At 35.4% G+C, this 15,533-nt stretch overlaps 1 protein-coding gene across 3 annotated transcripts in view; it reads left to right on the forward strand.

The window, feature by feature from the left end:
- VPS13B (vacuolar protein sorting 13 homolog B) overlaps positions 1-15,533 on the forward strand; it is a 354,623-nt gene that overhangs the window by 158,576 nt on the left and 180,514 nt on the right. For 2 of the 3 annotated variants that reach the window (XM_081322737.1, XM_081322738.1), the window contains exons 26-28: positions 3,325-3,496; positions 4,964-5,078; positions 12,686-12,827. In XM_081322737.1, coding sequence (XP_081178863.1) covers positions 3,325-3,496; positions 4,964-5,078; positions 12,686-12,827 — 429 coding nt within the window. Of the gene's footprint in view, positions 1-3,324; positions 3,497-4,963; positions 5,079-12,080; positions 12,148-12,685; positions 12,828-15,533 lie in introns of all 3 variants that reach the window. The other variant, XM_081322739.1, reaches the window with a different exon arrangement.

Here is a 15,533-nt window from a genome sequence, read left to right on the forward strand (position 1 = left end):
CTTATATGTTTGGTTTTTCCAGATAAATAAAGATAAATTCTCCTAAGAAAAATATACTTGATATTTTGGTTCATTTTGCAGGAATTGGTAAAGAATGAAAGTGTATATTTTAGGGCTTGGCTTGAGGAGGGTAGAAAAAATAGTTTACTTTTGATTCTGGCTTTGTTTTATGAATTTGAATACAAATATAAAACTAATGCATAAATTTTATCCATCTCTACATACCAAGTATTAGAAATTCAAAATAAATTGAATTGAGTAGGAGGACTCCTTTCTTGTAAGAGTTATAGAAGTTAAGCAGCACTCCCTCCCTTTATTGTGAAAATCTGAATTATATTTACAAGGAACAAACCATTTGTTCCCAAGCTAGAGAGAACTGTATGAATGATGATGTATCCATTGACTGAGAAAGGCAGAAGGCAGAAGGAGAACAAAGTTTCGAATTTAAATTTTGGAGCACAGACTTATATAGATGGTTTTTTATTTTGTATATCACAGTGTACAAATATTTTGTGTACACATTTTCTTTTCATCAGTAAAAAAACAATTGTTCTAAGTTACGTTTTAGCTTTCTGCTGTGAATACCAAGTCCTCAATAAAGTGTTAAGGATCTGGAAGGCTGATGTTTACAGTTAAGATTGATGGGACACCCAACAACATTTTATTTTTACAAGTTTATTTAAGCTGAAGAATTTTCACTTCCATTGTTTTTAATAAAATTTAAAATAAAAGTACCGGTAGATATGGACATTAAAGGATTATGATAAGGTTCATTTTTAGAGAAAGGTGGCGCACTGAAAATTAAAGTGCAATAATGTGCAAGATTATAATGAAAGTGGGTTTTAAAAATAGATTGAAACCACCAAATCGCCATACTGAAATTCAGCTGTGTTTTATAAATAAAATAAGCCACATTCCTGCGTACTTAGCTTTTTAATGTACAAGATGTTTAGCCTTATTTTCAACCTACTTTTTTTTACTTACCTATTGAAAACCAAACGTTCCTATTATATCCTATTATTTCATAAGTATATTTAACTCCATAGTGAAAACATTAACACTATTCATATGGTAAATGAAGGAAAACGCCACATCTTCTAAAAAAAAAAAAAGAATAGCTGCTCTTGGGAAACATCTGCAAATTATAGTCTTGGTAGCAATCATTGTTGTGTTCTTGCCAACCTAAATTCCTCTTATGTTAGTGAAGGAAATTCTCCTGAATTTAAGAACAATTCAAAGATCGTTTGAATTATCAGTTACCAAGAACATTCATCTGTGCTTATACCACATGGATAAATATTATATTTCATCTATGACAATGTCATAGATACAAAGATATATAGTATTTCCCCTTCCAGACCTTAATGAAGTTCCCAGACTTATTTCAAGTGTTTTTAAAATTAAATTAAATTTTATTTCTATCTTGGTTGCTTTCATTTGCCTCATCTCTTTTTTATGATATGGCCCTTGGACAAATGAAGCCGTAAATTCAAAGGTTGCCTATCTCTGCTTTAGTGGCTCATTATAAAATGCATTATAAAATGCCTTTTCTTTCTTTTTCCCTTCTTTTCTGCACTCTTCCCTTTGTCTTTCCATCCCCTATCTTTCCTACTATTTGTGTTTTGTATTTTGTATTTATGCTATAAACAAATTTTAAAAAAAGAAAGTGAAAAAAATAAAGTGCAGTGTTTATCTTACGCCATCTGAGATCTTGGAACTGTTATGAGATTTATTGTTGCTTTTATTAGAATACAGATTTTAGCCTTTGAAGTTAACTGTGATATGTACTTAAATGCTTAGTTCCTCAATTATTTGAATATTTTTAACTGCAATCATGCTGGATTTAATGAATGCAAAAAAGCTGTTGCTTTCTTATTAACAGTTAGAACATGATTGATCATCAATGTATTTAGAATATTTCAATTTAGTCATTTTTCCCACAGTAATTTTAAAATCATACATTACATTGGTATACGTAGCTTCCAGATGTTAAACACAAACATATTTCTATGAACGAACATTTTGCATTTAGATTATCAAAACACTTGAGTGCTAGCCGTTTTTAAAAATTCAGTCCAATCTTCCCATGGCATATATGTTATTTTTGTATTCAATTTGATATCTTTGTTTATTATTGTTGGTTTAGATTTGTTATCATGAAAATCATTTATTTAATTAAATCGTTACAGACCAATGTATTTGTGTGGAGAGAAGGGCACAACTTCTCTGTACTTCTCATGTGTAGTCTATTGATTACAATTTGGCATATTCAGCTAAGATAGTATATAATGCTCCTGCTTTCAAGTACATAGAAAACAATTCTTTTATAAAATGTTGGGAATAGTATATCTATTCAGAGAATTAAAAACCTGAACTTCATTTCTAATCAATACTGAAAATATTTTGATTTTAATTAAATGGGCCTTTCTTTTTTCTTTGTCTCCTAATTAAATTGTATTGGCAGGGGGTTCAATTATGCAAAAAAAATATTTTTTTTCTCTCAAAGTTGGTTCCCTGTGGATTATGACGGAGAAGGCAACATTATAGAAATAGGGCCACCATGTAGAATTTAGATTATAAGAAAATACCTGCCATGGTTTTCTATCATTCTAGCTATGCAATCTGTTGCAGTGCTAGATAAGTTAGTAAATCCGTAGACATCAGAAATGACAGGATTGGGTTTATGTCTGTTTATATGTATGTATCAGCTGCCTGCAATTAGTGCAGGTTCGCATCCCACCAGGCTCAAGGTTGACTCAGCCTTCCATCCTTCCGAGGTAGGTAAAATGAGGACCCAGATTGTTAGGGGCAATTAAGCTGACTTTGTAATAATGCCGCTTGGGGTGTGTGTGAAAGCCCTAATAAGCAGGCATATACATAGAATGAAGGCTACTGCTAAGCTTGTAAGCCGCCCTGAGTCTTCGGAGAAGGGCGGGATATAAATGGAATTTTTTTAAAAAAAGTATATTCAGCAACAGTGTCCTCAGCATGTGTGAAATATGTAACTTAGTGTTACTGAAAATGGGTACCGGTAAGTGTTTTATGTCCTAGTTTCTGGTTATCATTGTAGAATAGTACCAGTTTAGAAACAGCACATTTTGTGGGCAGACAGGGGAAGAAATTGTTCATAACAATGTACATCAGGGTCCTTCCTCACTTTACAGACTTGACTTAATAAGCCATATCTTGCAAAGTATTTTATTTACATGTTTTATTTACTGTGTCAGAATTTTTTTTCAGATATACTTTTTTTATTAACATGAGTAGGAACGGTTGATATTTTAAATTATTTATTCTCTCTCTCTTTCTCTCTCTCTCTCTCAGGGTGAATCTCTGCAAGGCGGTGATGATTCTCCATTCTCAGATTCTGTTACCTTAGAGCAAACAACAAGCAATATTGGCATCTCAAGTGGACGTGTGAGTTTATGGATGCAGTGGATGTTGCCAAAGCTTACTGTAAAGTTATTTGCACCAGATCCAGAAAACAAAGGCACAGGTATTACATTTCAGATTAAAAAGCAAAAGCATCATGGAACAGAACTTGTTTTACATATTTGCTCAAAATATGCTTTCCCAATGGAGGTTTAACATATCTATCCACTTTCCATGTTTGAGAGAAGAAGACAGACCAAAACTTGTTCAATGTCTCTGTTTTATCACTAGACTTGAATGACATTTCTGGGTGGGTCTGAGGACTATAAAATGCATGTTGCCTAAGACCAGAGCCAATGGTTTGCCAGCCTTATGTTAGGTAGTAGGATAAATAGAACAATTATGCCTTATCAACAATGAGGCTGTAATTGACTTTCTTCCACCCATCACATCCCAGTCAGCAGAATCTTAAATATGGCTATAGAGCAAGTGATTATGTGCACTGTATACTGATTTTAATGGCTTCTTAAGGATTGACCTATCTGTTAAAAGACATAGGTTATATAATAGCAGTTAGACATTATATAACTAGATGGATTTATAGTAGTAGGTATATGCATATTGTCAGTTAGCAACATGTACTTGTCTGCACATAGCTTTACTTAGCTCCATGGCTGTGTTTATGGATCAAAATCCAGCCGCTGTCCCTCTATGAAAATAATATCTGTATACAAGGGCAATTTGGAAATAAATCTCTGTTTGATAATCATGACAGACACTCACAGATACAGAACTTTTATTATACACGATTGAAAACTAAGCCATTAGATTACTTTTTGGCACCCAATCTGGGCTATGGGGTGTGTGTGATCAAAAACATCCCAACAGTTCTTGGGTGCTTCTAGTGGTGTGCGGGTGAGCATTATCATGAACCAACAGCACATTAGAAGTGGTGCCATAGAAAATCCCACCAAAGGAGTACTGCTAGTGAAGTTCATGGAGCGTGGTTTGACCATTAATTCAGAAGTCAACTGTGAAACATTACGAAAACTCAGACGAGCCATCCATAAACAAGCTTTGGGGCATGCTGATTTCAGGTGTGGTGTTGGTTCACGATAATGCTCATCCGTACACTGCTAGACGCACCCAAGAACTTTTGAATTAGTTCCATTGGGATGTTTTTGATCACATACACCCCCCAATAGCCCAGATTTGGTGCTGTGACTACTACTAACGAATTTCAAACCTTGTAAGATGTTATAACAAGTGCCTCAATTTGAATGGTGATAATGTCAAAAAGTAATATAATGTTATAGTTTTCTAATGTGTATAATAAAAGTTCTGTATCTGCGAGTGTCTGTCATTGATAACCAAACAGAGGTTTATTTCCGAATTGCCTTCGTACTAAGCCCATTGGTGGGTAAGGTTAAGAGTAGGGGAAATCGAATTGTATATGAGCTTCCCATATACATTTCTGGGAGAGCTAATAGTTATATTGGTTTAAAATTAAGGCAAACTATTTTCTTCTCCATTTCTACAAAATAATCATGTGACTTGTTGGTGAACTGGCTAATTTTATTGGATACTGCAGAGATATGTGTGGTTGGCGAGTTAGAAGATCTCAGTGCCTCAGTGGATGTACAAGATGTCTACACCAAAGTAAAGTGTAAAATAGAAAGTTTCAACATTGACCACTACAGAAATAGGTAAGAATTTTATGTTCATTTTATATTAGCATTCGTATCAAAACATACTATATTGTTTAAATGGTAATAGTTATTGATCTGAAAGGGTGAGGTTACATATTTGAAATTATATTGCTATGTCATAATTATATGTATCAGTATACAGTCTTAGTTGTAATTGGAAGTCCAACTAATTTGTGCCAAATATGCCTCCTCACTAACATCTTAAATGAAGTTGAGGATATGGCAAATGTATAACCTCTTAAGCCAAATCTTGCTTGTAAAAACCCATGTGGCAGTTAGTATATTCTATCTGGAGTTTGATTGTTTACAGCTCTTAGTCATATGTTAAATGATAAATGCTTATTTTGCCACTGCCAGTTCCTCCTCATTATGGAGTATAGCTAGGAAACAGCTTCTTGTACAGGTAGTCCTCACTTACTAAGTGCATCATTTAGTGTTCATTCAAAATTACAACAGTGTGGGTGGAAAAAAGGCTTTGCAACAAAATCTTGCACTAACAGCCATTGCAGCATCCCATGGTCATTTGATTGCCATTTGTGAATTTCACAACCAGCTTCCAACAGGCAGAATTAATGGAAAACACAGAAATGAATTTGCAAGTCATAGTCACATGATGCTCATGTGATATTTCGCTTAGTAACCTCATCTCTTAGTGATGGAATTGCTGGTCCGAATTGTAGTCGCTATGCAATGACTTTCCTGTACTTCACGTTTAACTTGAAATGCACCTCTCCCTGGAAATTATAGAAGACGCCATGACATATTTTTCTGATAGCATTGGTTACAAAGGTGGTGAGCATTACTATGTTTCCACCAGTCTTAAACTGTGAATCTAACTATAATTACTCATATATAATGCTCCAACACTGGAAGTTTTTAAGAAGAGACTGGACAGCCATTTGTCTGAAATGGTATAGGGTTTCCTGCCTGAGCAAGGGGATTGGACTAGATGACCTCCAAGGTTCCTTCCAACATCATCATCATCATCATTATTATTATTATTATTATTATTATTATTATTATTATTATTATTATTATTATTATTATTATTATTATTATCGATACTAAATAAAAACAAGCATAATGAATAATGAATATATTTCAATAATCAACTAAATAAAGTATTTTAACTAAAATAGATAATCAGTGGACAAAATATATATTTGAAAAAATATTGTGGTGAATTATAGAAACAGCAGACCAATATTGAGCAAAATTCAGTAGAGTCCAATTGATTTGATAGTAGCAAATGGAGGTAAAGGAAGTCAGAGCAACTGGAGAGCTTGATACCTTCAGTATTGAAGGAATACTAATTCCTGGTCAACATCAGCTTAGGATAAGTATTGTAATCCTCCACTACGAAGGCACTGTCACTGCTCACAGGTTTTACCCATACATTCTGAACTTTGCTACCTATCTGAATTCCTGAACTTTAGTCTGTTTCCCGGTTACTTTTTATGCTTGCTCCTCTGAATAGATTGTATTGTCTCTGTTGCATTCAGTCCTGGACTGGAAGTGAATATCATCCTTGGATATACATGATAGTGATTTTTTTGAAATAGAAGTATTGCTGCAAGAAACCCAAATGAATCAGTTTGTCCAAGTAGCTGTTATAAAAGTTATGCAGGGATAATTAAATAGATTGGAGTTGAGTCAGCCTTTGTAACTGAGTTACCTGTGTGAAAATGCCTTTGTGCCTCACTTGCAAAATTTGTCCAAAATGCTGAAAAGTTCCCTAAAATTCCAGCTCGCTGCACTACATATGCAGCTTCAGGATGACTATACGCAAGTATATTTTTTCATCAATTCTCTGACAGACCTTTTAATTAATTGGCAAGCTCATATCTGTTGGAGTAAATCCCACTACTTTGCTGTTTGTAGGAAAGATTTAAGAAGATTAGAAAGTAGAGATATTTAACTGCCTAGTCCAGCAACCTGTGCTCTACTGCATAAAACTTTGCTTGGAATAGGCTGCCTCGCATATCAATATCAAGAATTACTCTCAGATAAGATGTTTGATTTGTTAGAATGTATGTTGCCTCCTGGCATATATTTAAAATCAGTGGATGACCAGAAGTTTAATACAGTCAACACTGGCATAATGAATATTGAAGTGCCATGAAGCAGTCCAGTGTACTCAGCTACCATGACATTTTCACAGCAGAAAGGGCTATACCACAGCTTTCTTTAAAAAAAATAGTATGGACATTTAGTATGAATATCTTTGGAAAAAAAAGATGCTTTGCAAATGGGAACAAATTACTCTAGGACCAAAAAGGTAAACAGTTTGAAGTGTTGGCTAATCCTGCTCCTAAATATCCCAACGAGACTCTGCCACGATTACATTTCTTCTAGTAGCTTTGTGATTTTTGTGTTTCTCAAACATGGAATTGCCTTGGAAAATTTATTTCTGTCTGGATGCATACATCTGACATTCCTTCTGTTTCTATGGTTATTTACAATAATTGGGATAAATTCAATTCAATGTAGTACCTAAGATCCCTGTTTTCTGTAGCATTAAGTTCACTATGACACATTCTATGAAATAACAATGTTCCTGCAGAAGAACAGAATATTTCTTCAGTAAATATCAAGGGTATTTGCAGCTGTTGGAGCCTAGTGCTGCTGTTGCAACATCAGAAGAACCTGAGTTATGTTGTGGGCAAAATGTCAATTTCTCCAGGATGGTTTTCATGGAGAAGAAACAAACCAGCTGCCTGTACACCATCTGTGACTATACTATTCATTTAGTTCCAGGCTACAGATTCTATCTTATTGACTTTGTACCTTATCTGAACTGGAGATAGATATGTCACACAATTTTTAGGAAAAAAACCATCTGCACTGGGGGTTCATTTAACTTTCCATATCATCAGGTGTTGATAAAGAGAAAGGAAATCCTCATGTAAGTGTACTTAAGCTCCTGGAAAAAGACAGGATGTAAATACAAAATACAGATCCCATGGAACAAAATACATTGTGCGTTAATCATCAGGCAGAAGAACATTCTGGGTTATGCAAAATACTCCCACCTTTCCCCATGATTTCTGGTGGTCTTGGGTTATGACTGAGGTTAAGGACAACACTGAGGCATGGCCAATGTGTGGAATGGCTGAGAATTTCTAACACGAATCCCTGAATCTTCTCATTTCTGGACCCAGCCAAGCATCTGAGAAAAGTAATTTCAATGGATTTCATTACAGAACTTCTAAACACCAAAAGACACACTAGTATAATAGCATTTGTTAACTTATCACATTTTGTCCTTGGCTATGTATTATTGTGAATTAATTATTCCATTGGCACTAATGAAATCAAACAACTGTTCTTGAAATGTCTTCAGACTTCATGGGTTGCTTTAATATATCCTCATTTCAGTTCACTGTTCTGAAAAAAACCATCTCAAGGTTTTGGGAATGCAGCTAAATTTCTAAACACTTTGACATTCTCAACTTGATTGATAGAGTGTATCAATCCTATCTTAGAACAATATATGTGTATTTAAAAGGTGGATTATCTTGGTTTGCTACCTTAAATTAGTGCATAATCCATCTCTGTGTCTTTACTTTGTTCTGTGCAATTATGAAATGCACCTACTGTATTTTTGTCCAAAATTACATTCTCCATTTTCCAGCCTTAGCAGTGGAGCAGCCAATAGAAGATCTGCTGTTAGGGAGCTGAGCAAATAAATTAGTACTGCTCAGTGGGTTAGGACACTGAGCTTGTCGATCAGAAGGTCGGCAGTTTGGCGGGTCGAATCCTGAGTGCCGTGTAACAGAGTGAGCGCCTGTTACTCGTCCCAGCTTCTGCCAACTAGCAGTTCGAAAGCACGTAAAAATGCAAGTAGAAAAATAGGGACCACTCTGGTGGGAAGGTAACAGCGTTCCGTGCACCTTTGGCGTCTAGTCATGCCGGCCACATGACCACGGAGGCGTCCTCGGACAAGCGCTGGCTCTTCAGCTTTGAAACGGAGATGAGCACCGGCCCCTAGAGTCGGAAACGACTAGCACGCATGTGCGGGGGAACCTTTACCTTTACCTTACAAAACATGACAATGGGAGAAAACAATGTTGACTTTACTCAAAATTTCTGACAAAGATTGACTTTCTCTGAAACATTTATCAGTGCAAAAATTAATTCGTTTGGTTTATCGGCGAATCAAAAATCTCAATCAATACCAGGATCTGATGAGAATAAAAATCTATGTGTGATCTCTGACTTGAAATATTTATTTATTTATTATTTATTAATTTAATTTGTATACCGCCCTTCTCCCTAGGGACTCAGGGCGGTGAACAGGGCAATACATAAAAACTAGATACAAAAATTAAAATTATTAAAACATGATTAAACAATGCCCATAAATTAATACAAATTTAAAATTAAAATCATTTATAAAAATCCCACCCCGTCCCATCAGGCCAGGCCAGCTTGTTTAAAGAGATAAGTTTTAAGATCGCGCCGGAAGGAGCGGAGATCGGGCGCCATCCGGAGCTCAACCGGAAGATGGTTCCATAAATCCGGTGCACCCACAGAGAACGCTCTCCCCCTGGGGGCCACCAGTCGGCATTCTTTGACCGGTGGCACCCTGAGGAGGCCCTCTCTGTGGGAGCGTACTGGGCGGAGGGAAGTTGACACCGGCTGCAGGTGCTCCCCAAGGTATTCTGGACCCATGCCATGAAGGGCTTTGTAGGTCATTACCAACACCTTGAAATACTAGATCTGAACATTGTTTCTAGGGCAGGACTCAGATACCTGATGCTGAAGATACCCATACCCAGAAGACGGAGATTACTGCCAATAGGAGATTACAAAGGCTAACTCAATATTGCAAGGCTAAATTCGATAAGAGTAAAAGTTAACTTAGGAGTTTGCCATTTCTCCTCAGATTATTTTCTCATAAAAGCCAGCAAGATAGGCTGAGTAAGAATGGATTTTATATCTCTGCATAAACTCTTTGCACAGAAGGCAGATCCTGGAAACAATATTGCTCCTTTCCTGTGCTGCAGTTTCTGAATCTTGCCTTTTCTGCTCCCCGAGTTTCCCAAAATGTAGCTTGCTACTTGGCTACTCTTTACACTTGTTCCTCAGAATTGCTTCTATTATCTTTCTTTAACAGCTAGCATACCTCCATTCACTTCTGCATACAATATTCTCATTTCTTGGCATTATATATTTCCAGAAGGATTTTTTTTTTGTAATTGTCTACCTATTACGAATATACGCATTCTATTCTTTAATACAGGACCACACTAGTTAATCCATATTTTTAATGAAGTCATATTTGCTTTTTAGCATTATATATTTTCCCAAATTGCTTCTTTATACAGTATACGATATGGACATTGTTTTGGACCTGGAGTAATTGTAGTTGAAATAACTTTAGTTTTCTCCTGCTTCCCCCCCCCCCCCTCTCTCCAAGCTCTCCCTATGATTTTTTTTATCCACTATTAGGCTACTATATTTTTCCTCTGAAATTATGCTCTAGGAATGCATACTGAGAGATGTCCCAGGCTTTGTGATTGTTTCCATTCTATTAGTCATAGATTTAAGAGATGATTATTTGAGCATCCGCTCTCCTATCATCAATTTGTCTTACCAGTAAGATCCGTAAGAGAGGGATTTCTTCCTCTGTAAGGCTCATTTATATAGTTTACTTTCTTCTCAGGTGTTTTTTTTTTTACATATGTCTGCATTGTAGACATTTCTTTTGCATTTCTCCCAGAATTTTGTAAAGTTTGTAGGATGTTAAATACTGAAAAGAAGCTGTGCAAATCTTGATTGGCTTTCTGAAATGTGCTCTATCTGATGTTGCACTTGAAGTCAACCTGGAAACTTCTGCTGGTGGAAGATGTACCTGCCCTTTGCCCATAGGATAACCATGATATTGCTGTGGGAGCTGCAGTAGTTGCTGGCTTGTTCCAGATGTAATTCAAGGTGTTGTTCATCACCAATAACTCATTCCATGAATTGAAGTCTCACTAGTTTAGTGACCACCTATCCCAACTAACACCTGCTTGCCTGAAGTGCATGAATAATATTGACTAATGACTCCCTCCTGTCATGCAGTATAAAAGAAGAGGTACAAACATGGGCATTTTAAGAATGGCCTGGCCCCATAAAATGCTGGAAATCTATTAATACCTGGCTTCTTTGGAAGTCCTTTAGAATATGTTGTACCAAATATTGCTGGTTATTGTTTCATTTTTCTCTCCATATTATTCTTTTCGGTAATTTTGACTTGTTTTATATATCAGCTACAACATCTGAATTGAGGCAGTTTATCCAATGAAACAAACATAATGTTGAAATAATGTTGAAATTAACCTTATATAATTGTTTTAATATTAGTGCAGTTATACAGGTAGTCCTCAATCATTCATTTAGTGACCGTTTAAAGTTACACCATTGAAAAAAGTGACCTATGACTGTTTTTCACAATGTTGCAGCATCCCCATGGTCACATGAACAAAAGTCATGTGGCCACTGGTTCATGTTTATGTTGGTTGCAGTGTCCCAGGTTCATGTGATCACCTTTTGTGACCTTCTGACAAGCAAAGTCAATGGGGAAGCCAGATTCATTTAACAACTGTATTACTAACTTACAGCTGCAGTGATTCACTTAACAACTGTGGCAAGAAAGGTTCTAACATGGGGTAAAAGTCACTTAACAATGGTCTTGCTTATCAATTGTGGGCTCAATTGTGGTTGTAAGTTGAGGACTACCTGCATAGGTAGGTCAGCTTGTAAAATTAAATGACAGCTGCATGTACTTTAAAATGTATTTATTTTCATTTTTTTATGCATTATTTATGATTATGTTGAAGCTTTTTTTCCTCCTGATTAATGCCTAGAATTCTTTGTGCGTTTTTTTTGTGGTTATAGAAAATGAATCAATGAATGAATGACTAAATAAAATGTATATGTTTTTATGTAGTTGAAATGTTTGAATTCTGAACAGCTACTTAGAATAGATAAGGTGAACATTATGTTTTCCAGACCAGGAGAAGGCTGGCAATCTGGACAATTTGAAGGGATATTTCTACAATGCAAAGAAAAGCTTGTGGTGAGCTTTTTATGTAGTGGAATAATACATTTAACCAAATAATTACCCTAAAATCTAAATATGACTTTATTTTCATTACAAGAAGAATAATTGCAAGAATTATGATGTATGTCATCTTGAGGTTAATTTGCTCTTGCAAGAGGTGGATGGAAAAAATCTGTTGAATTTTGTTTCTTTTCAAGGTCTGTAGCTCTTTTAATCCATCTCCTTCCAGTTTAATAAAAACTTCTTTTGTTCATAATTGAAAAGCAAATCAAGTGACATTATCCCTGAATAGCCGTGTTCTACTTTGAACCCTGATTTTTGTTGTTGTTGCTGTTCTGCTGAGCTGTTGCTTCCAAATAATGAAACAGTGACATCTTTTTCAATTTCATGATTTCTCTTTTTAAAAAAATCATTTGTCTGCGATATTGGAAGTGAAGGACTCACAAGGAAAACTCATACTTCAGAATTTGGCTTAATTTTCTTAATGCCTGTGAGTTTTTCCTCCTAAGGCTTAGTGTTTGTTTTTCTGCTTTTTTATTTATATCACCTCAAGCTTTGGGGAAGATTCTTGGTCTCTGGGGAAATGTGGAGGTGTCTTCCTTTCCTGTACTGACAAGCTGAACAGACGTACATTACTGGTTCGACCGGTCAGCAAGCAGGACCCTTTCAGTAACTTCTCTGGCTTCTTTCCTTCTGTAAGAAATCAGTGCAATATGTATGTTACAGAACTTCCACTAACAAACAGTATTTCAAAGAGGTGATGGTGAAGGCAGAAAGCTGTTCATCCAAAAACCCATTAGTCAAAGTCGCATTTTTGTTTTTTATGTTTAAAAAATATGTTCTAATTCCCAGTGGTATTCTGGCTAGTGTTTTCACATGCAAAACAGGCTGGCTAGAGTAGCAAAGGAAGAATATTTATCTTCACAACTTATGGATTTGAATTTAATTATGTGAAGAATGATGCATGTATTTGGCCATTTAGGAAGCTACAGCTGTACAAGTTAATAGTTACAGGATAAGGTTAAGTGTTTTGCTGCTCCACGACTGTTAGCAAAATTACTGAGTGCCTATTAAAATATTTGAGATTTTTTTTTTTGCAAACTCATTGCCAAAACCCAAAAGCCACAGTAGGATAATGCTAACTTTTGTTCAAAGTAACTAAAATCTTCCAAGACTGTGAGTGAGAGCAAGCTTTAACACACTTTAGAATTCAAGGTTTAATGGGTTACCAATGGAAGAAAGGGAAAGGGGAACTATTTTGATATAGGAGGAAATGGAAGCCACCCTAGGATAAAAATTTTTTAAAGGTTTGTTTCATTATCTTAACTGCTCTTTGTATATGCCATCTTTTTTATACCTGGCAAAATTAATTTGTTTAAGACTCCTTATATATTAATTCCCTTGTTACTTTCCATGGAGAAATCTCAAAAGAATGCATTCTAGGATACACATATATACATCCCACCTTCCACATACAGACTTTTCATATTTTGAGCATGGAAAAAATAACAAATCCGATTACCTGATTTTATTTAATTTCATCTTCCTAACCACATTATTGAAAATTCATATAATTTCCGAAGAAGTAGTTCTTTAAGTTTATTGCAACAAAGAATAATTTAAAAGTATTTTATGTCATCTTAAAGACTGACCATCTTCTTATAGCTTAAGGTTTCATGGAATACAGCCCATTTCATCTAGTTTGTATATATGTACTCAAGATCTATTTTGATTGTGATGTAACTCCATGAGAATTAATCAAGATATTTATTTTATTGCATATAGAACATTTTTTTCACTGATGTAGTCATCTTTCTCTGGCAGTTTCTTCAACTGGACAGATTTTGCATGCTCTGTGTCCCATTAATTAAACAGTATCACCAGTACCCAGTAAATGGGCTTTTTAATCTTATTGTCTCACCTCTGGAACAGGATCCCTCAGAGAAGCATTTATTCTGGCCTTGTGAAAACAGTCTTTTAAGTATGTTCCCCAGTCCTTGGGCTAAATGTATGGCAGGATTTTTATGGGGCTATGAATGTTAGATTTGGAAGATTCGTTGCTCTCTTGGATGTCCCTCTTTCTATTTATTTAGTTATTATTTTTAGACTATTTTTATTCTTGTAGCCACCCAGAGAGTTTATGGACAGCTTTATAAATAAAATCAGGAAAATATCTGAGGAAATGAATAGTAATCTACAGAAGATTCTATTAGAGAACATTTGTTTTAATGTGCAACAGAACACTTCTCAATCAGATAAGCACAGTATAGTTTCAACCCCAAATTGTCTTCTTTCTGCTCTGAGAAGAAAGTGAGAAGGTCCAAGTTTTTCACCATGTTGAGATTTTCTCTATGGAGAGTAATGAGTGAATAGGCAGTGGTGGCTAATATATTCAATAAAATAAATTTATGCTTTAAAAAGTGTTACTGGAAGTTCTGTTTTTAATTATTATCCCATCAGGAATATGTACAATTATTGTTCATGCAAAATTATTGTTTATACCTATTCAATCATTTTGTTCTAACACAAATTAAGCTAATTTACTAATATTTACCATTTGCCATTGTCACTTTCACCATGGAAAAATATTTGTTCAGATTATATAAAATGAAATATAATTAAATTCTAAAATAATTTGTTAGTATTAATAAAGAAAATGTTAAATGCAGTATATATACAAAAACTACAATGCATGTAACAGAACTCCTATCTTAACCAGGTGTCAGATATTATTCCCATCATGGTAAGCCTGGTAAGAAGGAAGGAAGGAAGGAAGGAAGGAAGGAAGGAAGGAAGGAAGGAAGGAAGGAAGGAAGGAAGGAAGGAAGGAAGGAAGGAAGGAAGGAAGGAAGGAAGGAAGGAATTCTCCAAATATAGAAGTAGTAAATAACAGGTAGTCCTCACTTAACGATCACAATTGGGACTGGCAACAATTAAGCAACACAGTTCTTAAGTCAGGCATCCTATGACCACAATGGGTTTATGATCTGCTGGGATTATTAAGCAAATAATCTGCAGTCATTAGGTAATTAATAATAGCATCTTGTGATTTTACTGCTGGCTCCTCCATTGACTTTGTTGGAAACCAGCAATAAAGTGTGCAAGTGGCATTTCCATGATCATGGAACACTGTGATGATCTCAGTCATGTAGCCATGGAGATGTTATAACAGTTGTAAATGTGAGAACTGTTTGTAGAGTTAATTTTTCAACACCATTGTAACTTTGAATGGTTGCTTAATAGGAGAGTCATTAAGTGAGGACTACCTGTATAAGCCATAGTTTTGAAACACATCTAAATGCGGCTACATACAAACACAACATGCATCTGGATTGGTCTTATTTGGATGTGATGCAAAATTATAGCTTAGCATCCTTTACATGCATAGAGTATGCAGATAG

Source organism: Vipera berus, assembly GCF_964194415.1.
Source record: "Vipera berus genome assembly, chromosome: 3".
NCBI classification, from domain to species: domain Eukaryota; kingdom Metazoa; phylum Chordata; class Lepidosauria; order Squamata; family Viperidae; genus Vipera; species Vipera berus.